The following is a 19,781-nucleotide window of genomic DNA, read 5'->3' as shown; positions in this document are numbered from 1 at the left end:
AGGTTACTAAAAATATTGTTCATTCAACTGAATCCTCTTTTTACAGGAGCATAATAATGCCTTTTCATTTCTCATTCATCTCCTTGTCTTCCGCTTCCTTCGTATCCTCTTTTTCAATCTCTTCGCCTTGGTTAGCTTCTTCAGCTTCTTCTGTTACCTCTTCATATCCGTCTGTCTTAATTTCATCTGTGTGGGCATCCTCAACCTCCGGTTGAGGTTCCTGGTCAACAGTGGAGTCAACTGATTCCTTCGCATCTTCAAAAAGGTCATCCGAAGAGCCCTTCAAAGAATCATTTATCACGTCGCCGTCAGATGCCAAACCTGTTTGACGTCTCTTGAGTCTTTGCTGTTGCCGCAGCCATTGAACGCTCATGGGTCTCTCGGGAGTTCCTCCAGGAGTTGCACCGTCACGTAGTTCTTGTAACAGATTACGTGCTCTTGCACCAACATCGGCTTCTTCTTCAGTACCAGAGTTGATAGAAGCAACGGAAGCAGTATCAATGACACTCATTGAGCCAGATTTTGATGGTGTTCTTGTAACATCACCATCGCTCAGCTCGTCATCATCATCTTCATCGCCAAACGGATTCTTTTTGAGATCCATCAAATGCTTACGAGCCTGCGCACGTTTTCTAGCACTGTTGGAGTTACCCTTAGCTGGTCCGACCGCTTTCAATTTCTCTAACAAAGCATCCATAACGTTTTCACCACGATCAGCACCATCTGCGACTTCCGTAGATGACTCAGACTTCGAAGTTTCTAAAAGCTTCTTGCGTTGTTCGTAGATACGTTCTTCCTCTTCACGTTTCAGATTCTCACGACGAACCTTCTTATAGTCATTGGTGAAGTCAACAAACTTGCGAAAGAACGAGTTCTTTGCGAAAACATCATTAGGATCCTCACCGAAAAACCTCATCAATTTTTCAAACTCAGTCATGGTCAATTTTAACTGGTCTAGCAATTGATCAGATTTTCTCTTCGCCTCTGGCAAAACGGGTAGAACCTTGTTCAACACCCTGTCATTTGGATGGAATTTTGTCGAGTCACTCAAGTTTCCAACGTCGATGGATGCTTCAACATTCTTGATGTTTGATGTGAATGCTCTGGAATCAGTGTTCAACTGCTCAACAGATAGTTTCACAACACTGGCAGCTTTATCTAGCTCCTCGACAAACTTTTCATCTTCTGGAAAGGCATTCCGTATTATCTTTTCAACGTAATGCAAGAATGTGATACTGTTCTTATCATCCTTCATAAATGTCAATCTTTGAAGTGTACTCAATTTAAATCCCTGTGCCTTCTTTGCATTGTCGTTCATATAATTACCAACAGCCAAGATAACATCAAAAACTTTACGCAAGTGCTGGGAGTTTTGAATACTCTCTGTAGCATCATCAATAGCTCTTAACTTATGGACTAAATCAGAGTATTCCTTTTCATATGTTGAAATGACTCTCAAAGCTCTCATTCTTGAAGACCAATATTCCTGTAGGTTGAAAAACAACTCCAAATAGATCCGATCCGATCTATCCAATTCATTAGGATCCTTATCAGGGAACTGCTCAGAACCTCTGGTCCAAATAGTTCTATAAGGCTCCAGGTTTCTGGTCATATTGTGTGGAATTTCACACAATTCTTGTTTACCCAAAAATTCAATGACGTTCACATTCTCTAAAAGGGAACGATCACATCTCAAGATCTTGTTGATCAACTGCTCATCAGACAACGAAGAAAAAGAATGTAAATTAATTTGAATTTGTTGTGAGACATCCTTAGACAAGAAAGTGATCTTTGCAGCCTCACCAGGTTTTCTTTTAGTAATCTGCTTGATTTCCTTTGCAGGAAAGATCTTCTCCAACTCATCCAAGATACCTTTGTTTAGCAACTCTTCTGCAATGACCTTAGGACTTGCATTTTCCCAGAACGAGTTTTCTGTAACTTCAACTTTCTCCCAGTGTAACTGTTTCAATTTCTTTTTTGGTCTTGGGTAAGCTTCAAACAATGATGGTGATTGTGGAAGCAATGGACTGACTTGAGCACTATTAGATTTCATAGGTAAAGGTGGTGGTGGAGGTGGTGGCAGCGGTCCTGATCCAGACACTAGTGGTGGAGGTGGCGGAGGAGGAGGAGGTGGTGGTGGTACTGAACCAGACATCAGCGGTGGTGGTGGTGGTGGCGGAGGAGGAGGAGGTGATGGTCCAGATGTAGTGTCACCAGATTTACCAACAGAGAGGCCCAAGCCAACTGGAGGAAGAGGAGGAGGAGGAGGTGGTGGTGGTGGTGGAGGACTACCACCTGTGGTTTCGTCTTCCACAGCAAGTTGTATCGTAGAGTCAGCAGCCGACTCATTCTCCTTCTGTTCGGTAATTGACTCCTTCAAAACGGTCTTGTGAAGATCTGGAATAGGTTGCTGCTTGTTAACAGAAGATGATAGTTCTTGGAGGAAGGCCGCATCGAATCCTCTACTGTTTCTGACTTTATTAGCAACCGATGACCTATAGCTGAAGTCAGACTTCTCCACTTTCTTCTGTCCTCTGACGTATTTGGCTTCAAGATTCTCCAGGAATGATTTGGAAGGAAGTTTAGTAGTTTCTTCATCATCTTCACGATTGTTTAGCTCAGTTTGGAGCTTCTCACTCAATTTTTCAATCTCGTCCAGTTCAGCATGCAACTTATCGTCAGCATTTGGATCCAAAGACCGATATGTCTTATCGATATCTGGTGAGAATTGGATATCCAAATTTTGAAACCTCGTTTGAAGCTCTTTTAAACGATCCATGGCCATCAGCTTTTTTTTGTTCATCAGTTCCCTCTGCTTTTGGTTAACATCAAACTTCAAAATATCATTGGATTGGTCCTGCAAAGCCTCTAGTTTACGTTTCAAAGAAGAGAGTTTATCAAGATCCTCCTCCCTTGAATGTGTAGCAGTAGGCTGCGATGTATTTGTTGGTTTCTGAGGTGAATTGTCTGCTGTAGAAACCACAGATCTTTTCTTCTCCGTGAAATTTGTCATTTCAAGTTCTCTGGCCTGTTGCTCAATGTCTTCCATCTGATCTCTCAGGAGTCTTAGCCTGTTATTTGGTTCAACTGATGCACCAAATCTCTTGTTATCCATACGCAGTTTACTTTTGTTCTGTGATAACTGACCTTTCAATTTTGAAATCAACTCAGAGTTATCGGAATTTTTCGAAGTCGAACTGTTCAATAGCACCAACATCTCTCTCATCTCGAGCTCTTGTTCATGTTTTTCCAGCACACGTTTCCTCTTTATATCATTAAGCTCTTCAGATAAGGTTTCGTTTAGCTTCCTTTGTTTCATCATGACAATTTCCTGTTCTTCCAAATCGTTCTTGAGCTTTGTAATCATACCATCGGTACCTAATGCAATTTGTCTTGCCAATTCATCACGTTCTGCAACAGCCTCTTCAGCCCTTTTGTTTGCCTCTCTAGAATCCAGAATAGCACGTCTTGCGATTTCATCAGTTTGTAAACCATCGTATAACCTATGAATGGCAACATTCAAGGCCGCATCCTCATCTGTAGTGGCACCCATCGTGATATTAGAGATTAATCCATCAATTAATCTGAAGGATCTGACCGTTTCAGCACTATCAGCTGTCCGTGACGGATCTGATTGGTTCAAGAACAAATGTTGAATTGCTGAGATGAAGTAATGTTCGGCATCCGAGTGTTGTATCCTAGACCATATGTTTTTTACCAATGATACAGGATCATTTAAATCAACGTCTTTACCAATCCTTTCAGAGGTAAGTAATGCATCATAATCTTCAGCTGCGGCATCTTCAAATTCACGAATCTTATCGTCAACCAGTTCGTTTTGCAAACTGTGGAATTTCTTGAAAATCTTCTGAACACCTCCAGCTTTGAGTTGTGCCCTTGAATGAGTTCTTGCTTTGAAATCTGAACCACCTTCTGCAATTGTATTTATCAACACCATCGTAGATAATGCGTAATCAACCAATTGGGCTTCACCGTTAGACTTTAGTTCTTCACTTGCACCAACCATTGAACCCAATTTACCTCGACCATCCATGGTATGTTCTACAACCTTGAGCCATTGTTCAAACCTTTTCAACTGCTTATCCGTGTCTCCAATCGAGGAGTTTCTCTTATCTAGAGCCTTAACTTGGAAATGCACGTTTTCACCAGATATAGAATTCATAGCTTTAACCACTTGGTTATAACCTTCTGGAGGTTGATAGTGAGCCAAAAAACTGAGAATATCAGTGACCAGTTTCCTTGTGGCTAGCTTCGATGAGATCAGAGCACCTGCAATAGACGGTACTATAATCTTGGAGTCCAATGCATAAGTTGCACCGGATTCGCTGTTGATGATTGTCCTTAAACATCTAACGATGGAAATCTCCTTCTCCAAGAACTCCTCGTTCAAGAGGTCCGTTGTTGAACGTGTATGCAACTGTTGTAGGACATTTGCCAATGCGATCGGTCCCTGAGCAGCAACGAAATCCTTGACCCAGTCTACCGGTTCTGTTCTCAAGCTCACCCATAGGTTTCCTAGTTGTCTTGCGGAGATGGACTTATTCATTAGCAATCTAACGTATTGTTCCGGCGAGGTTAACGAATCACCTCCATTTTTCCTCGTCCGCTCTTGCTTCTTGTGTTCTGACAAGGCATCCTGATAGATCAACATCCATTTCTTCTGAGCAGGATAATCCTTCATCTGTTTCTTTGCAGCGTCTGGCAAGCTTTTGAAGTCACGCTTGGTCATCAATTCGTTAAACATCTCATCAATCTCCCATGGGTCCTTTGGCTGCTCCAAGACAAAATCATTAACGTGGTCATTGCCGCTTGTAGAGTTCCTACTATGCTGGTTGTGAGGATGATGGTGATGGTTCGAAGAACTGTTTGACAGCAGTGAAGTGTTGGTGGTGATTCTGTGCAGCACTGCGGACTTCTTGCCTCGTGCGGGTTCTTCAGACCCATTCCACTGCGATGAGCGACGTGAGCTATCAGTAGACGGGGTGGTCTCGTACCCACTTAAGTTTGCTGGGTTGATCATCGTGGACTTGTTCAACGACAGCGAAGAATGTGAATTTGAAGAGAACGTTGAGCTCATACTGGCCTGTCTCCTATCACGGACATGTGCCGGTAAACCTGCACCTGAAGCAGGGCCAGATTCTTCAATTGTAAAAGAGGAACGCGACACCTGTGGCTGTGGGTTCGAAATATGATAACCATTGACATTGGGTTGATGTGCAGCTTCATCAGGCACGGCCTTTGAAGCCTTGGTTGACAGCTTACGGAAGTTGGAGAGTATCGAGCTCGACTTTTGAGGCGATTGTGACGGTGTCTGGTCCGACCGCACAGATGATTGCCTCGTAGGATCCGTCTCTCTTCGCTTCATCCTGGAATTGCTCCCCTGCTCTGTCTCTTCACAGCTCCACGGCGAGAATAGCAGTGATGGTTGTACGTAGCGTAGCGCTCTGTGATTTCAGTCGATGTGGGTCGACACAGTGGAGCACAACAACAACAACAACAACACACGAGACACAAAGGGTGATCTGAAAGGATACAAAACACACCGTTCTCCCTTGTCTGTTGAAGCAGAGAATGGCGGCACCAAACAAATAAACAGCACTGGAACGCGGTGAAGATGGAGTTCGTGGAGAGAGCCAGACAGTGCTTCCAACCGGTGCCTATACCCGTTTTTTATCGCTGGGTTCCTTTGGCAGTTTACTTTTTCTCTTATTTTTGGGCTGGCTTTTGACAATGCTCAAAACGGGTAAAATCCCTTTCTGCGGAATGGATTTGGTACGGAAAGATCAGACGTTTTCAGCTGAGGGTAGCCCCCCCCCCAGCCCGCAGCCCAGCGTCAGCGTAGCGTGGCTTCAGCCCCAAAACAGTTGGGGCCTGGTGAACCTTACAGTTAAGCTCAGCCCAGTGCGAGCCAGGCCTGCCCAGGCTGCGCCAGCTCCAGCCGGGCTCCCCGTTCATGTCTTTTTCTCTCTCCCTCTGCCTAGCGCCGCCGCTGACGGTGTTGAGACATGGGAGAAAACCGCCGGCGTTGATCGGTCTGAGCCGAGGGTCCGAGGCTGGAGACGGTTTGGTTTGTCTTCCCACTGGGAATTCTCTCTTCCTAAATGCCCGGTTGACGATGGCGGTGGCCCGCGCGCTCTACACATTCTACGCACGCTAAGCACGCTAAGCACGCTACGTAGCCTACGCAGCCTACGCACGCGTACCAACGCCCTTCTACCCTAATCGCTCACACTCCTCCAACGGCTTCCCTGGACCCCCTCCGTGTACAATTTCGTCGCAATTCAATACACAGTTTAAACTTTATCCCCTGAGGCTTTGTTGTTTCAACATGAGAAGCAGATAATTACATAGCGACGAACGTAAGGGCAATGGTGTACGCGTCATAAAGTTGGACACAGGGCGCCTCATTCCCGTTGAGTTAAAAATCTACACACGACAGAGGACAAGAGAGAGCACAAACTTTGACTTTTGCAGCAGCGCAATCCTCAAGGGACACAAGGCGGGTCCTTCCAAAAAGCGAAAATACACACAAAGCGGTGGTGCATTTGTCTTTCAGAGCAGTGTAACTGGGACAAAGTGTCTTTTTTCGCTTTTTCAGTCTTTTTCGACCGCGCGCCTAGCACGATTTTCGTACAGCGCAAATTTCGTCCTGGGACAGAACAAAAGCGACAGAGCGCCAGAGAGCGCCCCCCAAAAAAACAACAACACAGCACAAGAACTTACTTTATCGGACACATTGTTTCCTCTTTCCTTTGCTTCATTGGAACCATCCTTGTGCAGACAGAACGGCAATAATCACCCGAGCGATGAATGAGGAGGAATCAAAGAGGGTGTCGTTGCAGGTCACGTCACTTTCAACGAAGCTTCTAGAGTCGATTGAGAAGCAGAACCAGCTAGAAGGCCAGATCGGCCAGTTGGAGAAGGAGAACTCTCAGTTCAAGGAGAAGAGCGAGTCGCTAAATAAGAAGTTGCAAGAGGTTCTGGTTGCCAGAAACCAGGCGGAGGATGAGGTCTCAAACTTGTCCAAGGAGGTTGAGGAGCTATCAAGCTCCTTGTTCGACGAGGCCAATAAGATGGTTAGTAACGCGAAGAGAGAGGCGCATGATTACCAGATGCGCAATAACAACTTGATCTCACAGCTCAAAGAGAAGGACCTCATGATGGAGACCTTGCAGAATCAACTCACACAGTTGAAAGATGTGTTGTTAGAGAGAGATTCTGCCGTGTCGACGACAGATAACTCATCTTCAAGTCTGACAAATCAACAGGGCGAACAAGAGCACCAGCAGCAGCCACCACAGCAACAGCAACAGCCCAAACAGGTGTTGTATTCACCAACGGTGAATGCTGTTAGATTCGACCTCAAACCGTTTAACGATTTTAAGATTTTCACCCGTTCTATAAAGAACAGTGAATCCATAAAGAACACCGAAACGAAGTTCTTCAAGCGACTATTGACAGATGACGTTGAGCCGGCGTTGAGGTTGGACAACGCCCCTGGCATTAGCTGGTTGAACAGGCGCTCGTTGATGTCATATCTCATCGATGGTCGCGTCTCCATCGAACCTGTGTCTGGGATTAACGAAACTTATAGAGTTAACTTCCAGCAGCACAAGATCAACGACACAGACGTCAAGTCAAGCCTATACGCATACCCACCTCACAGTCCTCCTGTGGCTATAAGCGAGCCATGTGCTGTATGTGGAGAAAAGAGGGACGACATCTTGGAACACTCTAGACTCTACGTGCTCAAAGTGCACGGTAGATCCGACTCTGCCTTGTCATCGCTGGGCAGTACGTCCCCAATGGCTTCAAACCAATACCCATTGTGCTCCTTCTGTTTGTTTAGAGTGAGATGTGCATGCGACTTATTTGCATTCTTGAGATCTCTAAAGACCGACGTCTGGGATCTCAGCGATGATGCCATCATGAAGAAATCGTGGATCGAGTTGTCACGTTTGAGGTCAAAGCTATTCTGGTCAAAGATTGGGATTTGGGACTTGGATGATAACCTCGTGACAACGAGAATCACTCCAAGCACGGGCGATAACGTCTACACAACCATGTCAAATACCGTTGAGTCTGCATGGAGAAACTCCATGTATTTCAACTCCTCAACGGAGTCGCTGGTTGAGAAGCCAAGTTATGAACCCTCATCCCCTTCGAACTACAAATCGTCGCCGTTGAAGGAGACAGAGACTGCTCCAGCACCGCAGAACCCTGTGAGCTTTATCCACAGCGATAGCACAGAGGAGACGGTGTTGAAAGAATCTACAGAGGACGGTGAGGAACCGTATAACGATATCTTGAACAACTACTCTGGGGACGAGACTGAAGCTGAAACCTCTCAAAGAATCGAGTCCCTCGGCGTGGAGGATGCTCAACCGCAGGACGACTCCAACGAACTCACCGAGGAGGATGCTCCTGACCAAGGCGAGCCCAATAACAACGGCGAGCCCAATAACAACGGCCACGCTAACGACTCTGCCAGTGATGTGTTTGTCGATGCCTAAGCGTCTTCCTCCTCCACCGTTTCCACCTAATCAAAAGAGTGTGTGGGGCCCACACACACATCCACACATCCACACAGACGAGAACTCAACCCTCCACTGTATACAGCTAATCCTATACCTTTGAAGCACGCCCATGCTGTAAACCATCGTAGCTTGCTCTTTGTTTCCACCAAACACTATGTGCTGTTGCCATAGTTACCACCCCAAAAAACCAAGCTTCCCCAAGCCCACAGCAGCAATGCCGTTACCCTACCTCTCGGAGAAACCCCGCCCAAAGCGGAAATATTCGCGGCATACCCGCCCGGTGCGGGCACGCACCGTGCCCTCCTCTCTAGGCGGCTTTACCAGCCTGGAGCTTCAATACAGAGAGACCAGGTTGTGTGTGCTTGTAAGGGAAGCCAGTGCTACGTTCAACACCCCATTTCCATCCCAAAGCAGTGCTGCCGTGTGTGTGTTACTGTGTGCTTTCCATCACAGAACTGTTACTTCGCACACTGATTACACTCCCTTGTTGAGGTGAATTGTGTCTCGTCCTACACCGTTGGCAAGCTTGATCTCAGCAGTATTAAGTGAGACCATCATCGTCAGGCTCACACAGAGAAAGCTACAAGCGCGTAGAGAAGGCTCTAGCGAAGGCTCCAGCGAAGCAGAGCACGGAAGGAAAGAGCTGGGCTCAAGATGACGACGCCCGTGACGCAGATCTACAAGAGAACAGAGGTTGTAGGCCGTGGTAAGTTTGGCATTGTATACAAAGGCATACACAGGGCCACAGGGCAGATCTTCGCCATCAAGGTGCTGAACTTGGACACGTCCGAGGATGAGGTGAAGGATGTGCAGCAGGAGATCCAGTTCCTGTCCCACCTGAAGCAGGTGCCGAACGTGACACGGTACTACGGGAGCTATCTGAACGGAACCAAGCTGTGGATCATCATGGACTACTGTGCCGGTGGCTCGCTACGTACGCTGCTGAAGCCTGGACGCATAGATGAGAGGTACATTGGAGTGATTGTGAGGGAGCTGCTAGTGGCTCTGCAGTACATCCACAGGCAGAATGTGATCCACAGGGACATCAAGGCTGCGAACGTGCTGATATCGAACGATGGACGAGTACAGCTGTGTGATTTTGGAGTCGCCGCACAGCTGTCGTCCACGAGTCTCAGGAGGAACACCATGGCGGGCACTCCCTACTGGATGGCTCCCGAGGTGATCATGGAAGGCACTTCGTACGACGTGAAGGCAGATATATGGTCTCTTGGTATAACGATCTACGAAATAGCCACAGGGAACCCACCGTACTGTGACAAAGAGGCCATCAGGGCGATGCAGCTCATCACCAAGTCCAAGCCTCCGAGACTGGAGGGAAAGCAACACTCGCAATTACTGAAGGAGATCATTGCCCTGTGCCTGGATGAGAATCCTGAGGAGAGGCTGAGCGCAGAGGAGCTCCTGAAGACCAAGTTCGTCAAGTTCCACAAGAACTCGTCAACTTCAATGCTCAAGGAGCTGATCTCCAGGTATTTGATCTGGAGAGAGAAGAAGACATCGAGGGAGAGCGTACTGATGAATGCGGAGGATGAGCAGGGAGAGAGCGAGATTGAGGTGAAATGGGACTTTGATTCTCTCAACAGCAACGAATACATCATAGAGAATGACATCAACGTCAGCAGCATCAACAACAACAACAACGTTGATGGTGGTAATGCACAGCAGGAGGACTACTTCAACCTGGATGGAGGCAAAGACTTTGACGATGGTGACGACGTTTTCTCCACGGGATACCCAGGGGCCATGAACAACAGTGCACACGTAACGCTGAACAATCGAACAGCGACAGGTGGAGGAAGTAACATCACCTACAGTAAGAATACAGTAACGTACAACACGAACATCGGGTCAACCTTCAAGGCAAACGGGACTCTGAATAAGGCTCCCAAATCCTTGCTTCATCTGTTTGAGGACCCTAATGAGGAAGATGACGGTGATGAAGATGCTACAGGCCATCAAGTGACAACTGCCACGGACATTTCACTTCCAAGGATTGCATCATCGATAGCAGTGCATTCCAACTCTACTAACACTGCCACTGCGTCGAACTCCAGGGTGACAACGCCAATTGTCGAGATTGAGATACCCACAATGGAGGATATCGAATGTATGCCATCTACTCAGCAGAAAGAAGAAGGAGCAAAGACAAGATCCAGGGCCAACACGCTTGTTCACACACAGTCGGCACCTGTTATCGAGACAAAGAGATCTTTGGACCCAGGATTGCAGAGAAGACCAACCTTGGTGAATTCTCTGAGTACACTTCCCCAGATTCCCCAGAGCCCTAATCAAAGTGCAGCTCAAAGACACACACCAAGTAGCTCTGGGCCTTCAGCTGGACCTGGCCATTCAGCTCCTCCTCCTATGATGAGAATGACACCTTCACCAAAGAGGGAAGTCGCAAGAGATGTGCTGGTATTCCCATCTCCGTCGAAGGGCAGTTTGGTTAACGGTTCACCATCGAAACCTAACCTTTCGATGAAGGCGATTGCTTCTCCAAATAATCCATCACCGTTATTGCAACCTCTGAACAGCATACAAACCTCATCAACAACGTCTTCCACAGCAGCTTCAGCAGCCCCCCCTGTTGCACAGAATGGAGCGAAACCACCAACGGTGGGCCTCAAACGTAACCATCAAAACTTACGCTTACAGATGCCAACACCGACTGGAGGCTCATTCCCAAGGTTGCTACACTCGAATTCGAATGCTGAAGAAGGAGGAGATGAAAATCTGAACCAGTTTGGAGTGAATGTATCAAACACTTCAAACGTTCCGATGGCTATGACGCCGCTAACTGAAAAGCCAACATTGACAACTTCAGGAGATCTTTATGGCTCTGCTGGTGGAAATATCTCAAAGAGACGACCAACCATCACTCAGCAACAACCACCTCTTCCAACTCAATTGCTACAACCTCAAGGACCACCTACGATGCCACTACTGGGCCAACGAACAAACTCCACGGTCAGCAGTTCGCAGAGCTCTGTTGATGGTGGATCTGTCAGTACAGTGGTTACTGATCCCAGAAATCCAATTGGCATGGATCTTGGAGTGTTTATGGACGTGGACGGTTCCAACGATAAGCTACAGAATGAGATGATCAAGATGCTCAATGGATTAAACACTGTTTTGGGTGATTTAGAAGAGAGGCTAATTGCTTTGAACGAATGATGATAGAACGGCTTAGACTTGCGGTTATTTGTACGAAAGAGAAAATAAGAATCATATGGTCATTTTATTGCAGTTGTAGTTGATTTGAACTCGGAGTCAATGACTGATACGTATAACCTTGTAAGTTCCCATTAGAAGGTGTTTGCATCTGTTGTGGCATTGCCAATTGCTGTTGATTCCCATTCTGCCAACCATAGTAAGACTTTGCCCTGAGGAATCCAAATACAAAATTACTGGTGAAGACCCAACCTGAGAGCAACAAACCAACCACGATGATGGCCTTGACACCAATAGGTTCGATCAACGAATTGACAATGATTCCCAAGGTCTCTGCGCTAACTGCAGCCTTATTGGCCAACGCTCTCGGATCACGATTCATACATCTTTCCCATTCTGTACACAGCTGCTCCAGTGCACTTACTCTAGTTTCCGGTGAACATTTGTTCTCCAGATAGGATCTTGTGCATCTCTGAACCTCTAAGGCAATCTCTGTGGCGTATTCTTCCATCTTGTTGTTGATATCGTTCTTTATCGTTGTTATGGCCATCAGCAGCACGTATATGACAACTGCTGATGTTAAAGCGTTGAACATGAGTTGCAAATAGGAAGAGATGATATATGGGGCTGGAGCCTTAGGGGAGGCAAACTTGGACCACGGAGCTGGCAACACAACCTCTTGACCTTCATTAGAGATTGAAGAGTCATCTCTTGAAGGCGATGGATAGTAATGGTGATGGTGCATTTGGAATTGTATCGGCTGTTGTCCCCATGGAGTCTGAACCATTGGCGTCTGATACTTTGTCGGCGAAGAGATCATCATGTCTCCGGCGCTGGAGTCTTCAAGAGAATCCGCTGATTCGTCAAATGTTGTGGTTTGTTCATCTGAGGAGTTCGTAACGTACTGCGATAGCTTTGACGCAGTCTTCGGTTTGTGAGCTCTATGTCTCAGGTTTGAGGACACTGACGCGGGGCTTCCCATGCTCGAAGCATCACTTATGTCACTAGTCGTAGAGTCCAGTACCGAATCATCAGATTCACACTGTTGCAGTTGTTCAGCCAAGTTCACTCTTCTCAGCACCGGGGACCCTTGCGTCGCCACTTGGGCACCAAGGGCTGTTGGTGAGAACATTAGAGACACCGACCTGGTTAAGCTGTTTACGCTTGTATCAGCGTCTTCCACGTTCACATCGAGGTCGAGATCAACATCACCATCGTCGTCCCCAGCACCTCGATCAGACTCATTCCGCAACGGCGACGAGACCCTGGGATGGTACAGGCTGCTCTTGAACCTCGAGCTCGTGGGCGTGGACATGAATGCCACGTCCTCCATCTCAACATCACCATCATCACCAGCTACTTCTTCAACCTCATCCTTTAGAGACAGCTCTGTGATGTTCTGCTCAAATGTACTTCGCAGTCGCTGCTGATCCGATCCCAGCGAGAGCTCCTTGCCACCAAATGCCATACTTTGTCACTGGAAAGCACCCACGATCCAGCCTTGTCGAACCACTTGGGCTCTGTTGTAAACACTGGCATTGAACAGTGGGTTTGTTTACAATGGTGGTTGATCCCACACCCGGACACCACATACATCGATACAAAAAAGTACGCTTACATAAGCAGAATATTACACACCCGAACACCATCACATTACATAAGCAGCGCGCCTCCCGCATCAGGAAAACTTCCTCTTTGGGCCGTTTCCCTCCCCGGGGAAAAAGAGGCTGGGCCCCACGAGCTCGCCTTGAATTCTTCCTCAGTGCCAGCTTTCCAACAACAACAACATCCTGTGCCGGTGTCAATTGCTTCAAACAGAGCACGTTCGTGTTGATTCAAGAGGAGAAGACCCAGCAGAGCAATGTCAGCACAGTCATCACAGTGAGTTAGACAAGATTTGTATTCTTTTTACATCTGTAGTAGGGCATTGGCTGTGTGTATCTCACACCGTGAGCCATGTGCTATCAGATGATAACACTGCATGGCGATTTCCCACTGACACGTCGTTGAAACATAGGTTCCAGCAGCTGGAGAAGCTCGGAGAGGGTACGTACGCCACGGTGTACAAGGGACGTAACCGTGCGACAGGTACGCTTGTTGCGCTGAAGGAGATTAACCTGGACTCCGAGGAAGGGACGCCGTCAACAGCAATCAGGGAGATCTCGCTGATGAAGGACCTGAAGCACCCAAACATCATCAACCTGTACGATGTCATCCATACTGAGAACAAGCTGACGCTTGTGTTTGAGTACCTCGATAGGGATCTGAAGAAGTACATGGATATCCACGGCAATAACGGTGCGCTAGAGCCCGCGGTGGTGAAGAGCTTTATGTACCAGTTGCTCAAGGGCATAGACTTCTGCCACCAGAACAGGGTGCTACATCGTGATCTCAAACCTCAGAATCTGTTGACGAATTCTAAGGGAGAGCTGAAGATTGGTGATTTCGGGTTGGCCAGGGCTTTTGGGATCCCGGTGAACACGTTCTCATCTGAGGTTGTGACGCTATGGTACCGTGCGCCGGATGTCCTGATGGGCTCCAGAAACTACTCCACCTCCATTGATATGTGGTCTGCCGGTTGCATACTGGCAGAGATGTTCATAGGACGTCCGTTATTCCCTGGTTCCTCGAACGAAGATCAGCTCATGAAGATCTTCAAAGTCATGGGCACTCCAAACGAACGTACATGGCCAGGGGTATCACGTCTACCAAACTATAGACCGAACTTTGACGTTTACATTCCTCAAGACCTACGCAGTATAATCCCTAATATCGATCCATTAGCTTTGAACCTGCTCAACGGACTCTTACAGATGAAACCAGAGAACAGAATCAGTGCTTCACAGGCGTTACAACACCCCTGGTTCCAGGAATACAACTTGCAAGGAGTTCCACAACAACAGCCTGATCTACAACATCAACAGCAGCAGCAGCAGACATACCCACAACATCCTCAGCAACAGCAGCAACAGTACTTTTGAAATTCCTCTCTATATAATGTATAATGGAGCCAAGGAGAAAAACAACATCATCAGTGGATCTTTAACAGTGATTCATAGTTGTCAATCCAAGAGTGTAGTGTTATACACCCATTTGGTGTATTAGATCAAGAACTAACCGTGCAAATTGTTTGATATGGCACCGATGATGCCATGACTAGGATTTGCACCTTTATCTGTTAAAAACTTGAGGAACTTGGTACGTTTCTTTTGACCTATCCATATCCACAAGTCATCATTGTTGATGAGATCAGCATCATCAGCTTTCATTTCCAACAACCACTCAACTGTTGCAAGATCGTCGTTTGCAAAGGCACTGATAACAGGCTCCACAGAGGTTATGGTGCCGGTTTCTGTACATTTCAGTATCCTTGATAACGTCTTCACGTCACAGTGTTCGCTTATAGCCATCGACATCACCTTGCCACTCACCTTAAACCTCATCCCTGTGTTGTACAGCGTCTCAGCCATTTCAATGTGGTTTTGAGAGAAGTGCGTATAGAACCTCTCTGGATAGTCCTCAAATTCTTCAGCAGAGGGTAAATCTTCGGTCTGAATGTCATCCATGGAAGACCTCTCCTCCGTCATTCGAGCCAACTCTCTGTTGATCTCGTCAGCATCGGCATTGTTCAAATAGAGCGTCTCTAGGAGCCTCTTGTTCAAACTGTCGTAATGGAGCATGAGCCTATTCTTTGACTCTGCAACGATGGAGCGCATCGGCAATACAATGTCAAAGTTGATCTCTTTGAGGACTTTGCTATTCACAAACTTGTACTGTAGACAGTCTCTATCAAGTGCAAATGCCGTCTTGTAGGCATCGGTTCGTACTTTGCAGTTGAGATCATACACAAAGGTTTTCAACATGGCCAGTCGTAGAGAATGTGATGGCCTTAAAGACCTGTTGATGGACTTACAAGTCAGTGGCAAGCTTGAAACACCAGAGAATACGAACACTTCCTGTAGAATCTCAACAGGGAGCCTTTCAAGGATCGAGCCTGTGGGCACCTCGACCGTGACACCCTGTGCTGGGGTTGTAGGACGTGATGAGGTAGCTGATGGGCATTCTGATGATGACGTTGAAGCTGCTCCGTCTTTCTTCTGCCGCTTAGACGGCCTACTGGTTGGCGTTCTGAGCCTTTTCTTGGACTTTGCTGGCCTCACGAATCCCATCCTCAGCGGTTCAAGAGAGATAGAGAAGGTATAATCCACCGTGTTTGGGTGATTTGCTCCTTTTTCTGTTGTGTTACTGTGTGGATACAGGCCTGGAGTGAAAAATTCCGATTGTAGTTCCGAGACCGTTCTACTATTATAATATGATGGCTCAACAGTACGAGTAAAACTCATTTACACTGTGAATTGGTTAGAACATGGCCATACCAAAGCCAACCTACACGGCACAGCTACAGAGGAGTGTAATTTGACACATTATTTCTTTCTCTTTCCCAAACTAAAACAAAAACCATTATATTTTAACATAATCGATTATTTTCATGCACACTTAGATGTTGGATGGGTACAAGAAGATTCTGACAGAGGCACCGAAGGTCTTAGCTGGCAAGTTGGACTTGAAGTTTGCTCTGACGGTACCAGAAGAACCGTGAGTTCTGGTGATCTTACCCCAGATGACTCTAATCTTGGAACCTCTAATCTCCTTAGAAGCTCTGTAGACGTAAGCAACACGCTTACCAAGGTAGAACTTGGCCTCCTCTGGAGTGGAGACACCCTCAATCTTAACCAAGGAGATGTTTGGGTTGGTAACAGACTTGGATCTTTGGTAAGAAACGTGTTTACCCTTCACGTACACTATAGCAGATGGTTGTTAGTATTTGTCGTCGGAGCTTTGAATCAACGCTAGGTGAAAATCATGGAGCGTGATGCTTAGAGAGGTTTAAGCATGAATGGAGTGGGTTGGATCGTCGAAGCCAGTTGTAGCGTCCACCAGTGTCATTGTTAAAATGCTTTCTAGTGTGTTATAGCAGTTGTAATGTGCATGCTTCGCTGTCTCTGCCCTCGTCGCCGTATTCATGAGTCCTGCTCCTTCCACTGGAAGTTCAATCCAGTGAGAGCTCCAGCTCATGGATACACGCGCCACCAATTACGTGACTTCTTACTGTTGCACTCAGCAGTATCCTCCTGCTCTGGGAACGTCGCACTGGTTTCACGTCCCCCCTTCAACTCATTCTGGCCCAACTGGTATACACATCTTCAACGCTATGAAATCAACAACCACCAGGGGGATGAAACTCCCGTCCATTAGCGAAAAACCTCTCTCATCACATCCATTCCTATCACCTTCAAGCAGTACATACATCTGTGGGATTCGGCCATTGTTACTTCTTGTCTATGTGTTGATAGTATAAAGAGATGGCGTTGTACACTCTGTGAAGAGTTTGTGTTGAAGTTGATGAAAAAGAGTCGGTGCCTCCTCCACGCACGGTTGGCGGCTGCGGGCCGTAACAATATTCCCTTAACTATGGGGGATGTGCGGGTGTTTCACCTTTTTGCAGCGTGCTGGGGAGAATTTTCGTGTGGCGTGTAGCAATTTTGCACACCCGGACATTTTCGGTGAAAATTTTTTGGGAAGTGTGACTTGCGGAAAAAGAACGGCGACAGGGCACGGAGCCCTGCTCCAGTGCACATGACTCTGGCGCTGTGCAGCCCTAAGACGAAAAGCCCTAACAAAAATTCATGCAGGCGGAAAAGTTTTTTTTAGCGAGCGCGCACGACCCGCCGTGGAGGGACAGCGGCTCCCAAAAACTATAAAAGGCCACTGGATTCCACTTTCTTTTCTAACATTTTAATCCCTTTTTCTTTTCTTTGTCGACGTACTTCAGTATGTGTTTGCCCTATAAGCTTGCTCCATTCGAGTGAAGAAGCTCTGTCCGTGAAGCAGGTTTACTAACGCCCTCCGCAGTAGGATCATTTCTATAGTTTACGTCCCTCTTTGACTCTTCTAAAGAGCCACTGAATCCAACTTGGTTGATGAGCTGCAGCCTTTGTGCCCTAGAGTGAGACTAGTATTTAGCTTGTCCATAACACTAGCTGTTTGGTCATCTATTTCTGTTTTGCCTTTTTTCTTACGACTTGGCTCTGAAGTCCTCCTTATCCACCCCTGGGTGGTTGGGAGTTGTTCTCTGACTTGTTTTAAAAAGGAGCGATGATCTCTACCCTGTGTGCTACTCTTCCTTCGGGATGGTGCCATATGGGTGGGCGCAAATGGCAATCTGACAAGTCACCCCCCTCTTTTTAAATGAACATGAGTGAAGTTTCACTCTGTGGTTTAAAATTGTGATATTCAAAGTTATGTTGTGCAGAGTTGTATGCAGTTACTGTGCACATCTACAGTGTAAAGTGTTGAGCTAAGTTATGGAGTATGTTCCCGCAAAGTTGTACACGTTGGATTAATATCAAACAGACTAGAACTTGCACAGTCTCCAACCGACACATGCGTGTCGGCAGACGATGTAACTCATTATCGCTAGCCCTAACAGGGCGACGGAGAACCCAATGAAGTTGTTGTAGTTTCTCTGTGCGCCTTCGCCAATCACCGTACCTGCGATGGGGATCAGTGTGAGCATGGTGAAGGAGGAGATGAGGTACATTGTTGAGTAACGCTTTCCAAACTCTTCAGTCCGAGAGATTTGTCCACAGCACACCGGTGACAGCGATAGAATCGACCCAGAGAAGAAGCCATACAAACCGGAAAATGCGTAAAGGACTTTCAGGCTCTTTCCGAACGGTAGCCATAGCACTAACGATATAAGAGCACACATGGACACCGTTAAAATCACAACGTTGAATCTGCCCAAACGATCTGCTGCGATACCTGGAATGTATCTTCCCAGGATAGCACATGTGTTCGACACAATGATGAGCAGAAACGAAGTCTGTTCAGAGTTCCCTTGCATAATGGCATACGAAGGGAGATAGATCAGAACAACAACCAGTGAGCCTTCTGCGAATGCAACGCCAATTGCACACGACATAAACTTCAACTCAGATAAGGACTTATAGTCGAAGGCATCGACAAAGTACACCTTAAAGAAGCCCTTCCAAGAGTCGATCTTGGAATTGTCTTCACGATGGAGCCTCTCCTTTGTGAAGATGAGAGCCAGAACAAGGCAGCATGCACAGAACAAGGTCAATGCTCTCAATGCCCATATGAATCCCACTGTGCCGTACATCTTTCTGAGCATCAATGGCATGATGATGCCTCCGAGGGATCCCCCGGTTGTAGCAATGCTTGTGGCTGTGGCACGCTTCTTGTAGAAGAAGTGTGAGACCGCACCAACCAAAGGAGACATAAGCATCCCTGTACCGAAGCCAACAAGTACACCAAATGCCAGGATGAACTGGTACACTCTGGTACAGTTAGCGGTTGCTAGCATTCCGCCGCAGAACGTGATTGAACCTATGAGCATTGGCTTGAACGCGCCAGATCTGTCGAAGAACGTTCCCGAGAAGATACAGGATGAGAACGCAATGAAGGTATATATGGAGAAGATCCAGGAAACAGTTGACGTTGAAACATCTCTCAACTGGTGATTTGAGACGTACGCCTCTATGGCACCAACTGAGTTGACCATTCCAAAGGCAGGTATCAATCCCATGAACGAACCAAACACTGTTAGATAAGCCAATGAGCCACCTTCAGGGAAGTCCAGATGGCTCTCATCAATGACAATGGTCTCATCATCACGATCAGAGCCAAGTGCATGTTCTCTGATCCCATTTGAAGACGTCGTGCCAGCCTGCTCATGTGCCGTGGTGATAGCCTCCAGCTCCAGTGAGAAGCCTGTGGCTGCAGTGGACTTGAAGGCCTTCGTGCTCTCCCTCCAGACGGCTTTCTTCACCTCAGTCAACATAATTGTTCCAGCAGATCTCAATGAAATCACTCTTTCAGTCGTGGACAAGAGACTCGGGGAATGTTTCCATGCCGGCGTATATATATCGCCAAAGAGCTATCACCGCTGCCGGTCTGTGAGTCATTTGCTGTACGAGCTTGCGCTGGTGAAGCGCAGGCCTCAAGCGC

At 47.0% G+C, this 19,781-nt stretch overlaps 7 protein-coding genes across 7 annotated transcripts; 3 read left to right on the top strand and 4 right to left on the bottom strand.

The window, feature by feature from the left end:
• Nucleotides 1-64: 64 nt before the first annotated feature.
• BNI1 (formin BNI1) lies at nt 65-5,041 on the bottom strand (the record flags this gene model as incomplete). Its single annotated transcript, XM_020212567.1, has 1 exon — nt 65-5,041. One exon carries the CDS (start codon nt 5,039-5,041, stop codon nt 65-67), a length of 4,977 nt encoding a protein of 1,658 aa, XP_020072094.1.
• Nucleotides 5,042-6,583: 1,542 nt separating this feature from the next.
• CYBJADRAFT_166812 (guanine nucleotide exchange factor SEC2) lies at nt 6,584-8,584 on the top strand. Its single transcript, XM_020214636.1, has one exon. The coding sequence runs from the start codon at nt 6,828-6,830 to the stop codon at nt 8,532-8,534; it is 1,707 nt and encodes a 568-aa protein (XP_020072093.1). The 5' UTR covers nt 6,584-6,827; the 3' UTR covers nt 8,535-8,584.
• A 347-nt stretch (nt 8,585-8,931) lies between these two features.
• Nucleotides 8,932-11,821, top strand: KIC1 (putative serine/threonine protein kinase KIC1). The gene has a single exon (XM_020214635.1). The coding sequence runs from the start codon at nt 9,213-9,215 to the stop codon at nt 11,751-11,753; it is 2,541 nt and encodes an 846-aa protein (XP_020072092.1). The 5' UTR covers nt 8,932-9,212; the 3' UTR covers nt 11,754-11,821.
• A 299-nt stretch (nt 11,822-12,120) lies between these two features.
• Nucleotides 12,121-12,375, bottom strand: BRL1 (Brl1p; the record flags this gene model as incomplete). The annotated part of the gene is made up of 1 exon (XM_020212120.1): nt 12,121-12,375. A coding segment is annotated over one exon (255 nt), but the record flags the coding sequence as incomplete, so codon positions are not given.
• Nucleotides 12,376-13,611: 1,236 nt separating this feature from the next.
• Nucleotides 13,612-14,890, top strand: PHO85 (cyclin-dependent serine/threonine-protein kinase PHO85; the record flags this gene model as incomplete). Its single annotated transcript, XM_020217089.1, has 2 exons — nt 13,612-13,631; nt 13,768-14,890. 2 exons carry the CDS (start codon nt 13,612-13,614, stop codon nt 14,729-14,731), a joined length of 984 nt encoding a protein of 327 aa, XP_020072090.1. The 3' UTR covers nt 14,732-14,890.
• Nucleotides 14,798-16,003, bottom strand: CYBJADRAFT_68344 (uncharacterized protein). Its single transcript, XM_020217857.1, has one exon. The coding sequence runs from the start codon at nt 15,917-15,919 to the stop codon at nt 14,864-14,866; it is 1,056 nt and encodes a 351-aa protein (XP_020072089.1). The 5' UTR covers nt 15,920-16,003; the 3' UTR covers nt 14,798-14,863.
• Nucleotides 16,004-16,247: 244 nt separating this feature from the next.
• Nucleotides 16,248-19,614, bottom strand: CYBJADRAFT_172054 (uncharacterized protein; the record flags this gene model as incomplete). The annotated part of the gene is made up of 5 exons (XM_020216291.1): nt 16,248-16,552; nt 16,849-16,939; nt 17,653-17,752; nt 17,831-17,861; nt 18,303-19,614. 5 exons carry the CDS (start codon nt 19,612-19,614, stop codon nt 16,248-16,250), a joined length of 1,839 nt encoding a protein of 612 aa, XP_020072088.1.
• Between the last annotated feature and the right edge of the window lie 167 nt (nt 19,615-19,781).

Source organism: Cyberlindnera jadinii (assembly GCF_001661405.1).
Source record: "Cyberlindnera jadinii NRRL Y-1542 unplaced genomic scaffold CYBJAscaffold_3, whole genome shotgun sequence".
Lineage (NCBI taxonomy): Eukaryota > Fungi > Ascomycota > Saccharomycetes > Phaffomycetales > Wickerhamomycetaceae > Williopsis > Williopsis jadinii.
The sequence above is the reverse complement of the archived record's forward strand: the minus strand, read 5'-3'. Positions and strand labels throughout refer to the sequence as shown.

Excerpts from the sequence above, each read along its gene's own strand:
- CYBJADRAFT_166812 (XM_020214636.1), top strand. The coding sequence starts at position 6,828 with ATGAATGAGGAGGAATCAAAGAGGGTGTCGTTGCAGGTCACGTCACTT.
- KIC1 (XM_020214635.1), top strand. The coding sequence starts at position 9,213 with ATGACGACGCCCGTGACGCAGATCTACAAGAGAACAGAGGTTGTAGGC.
- CYBJADRAFT_68344 (XM_020217857.1), bottom strand. The coding sequence starts at position 15,919 with ATGGGATTCGTGAGGCCAGCAAAGTCCAAGAAAAGGCTCAGAACGCCA.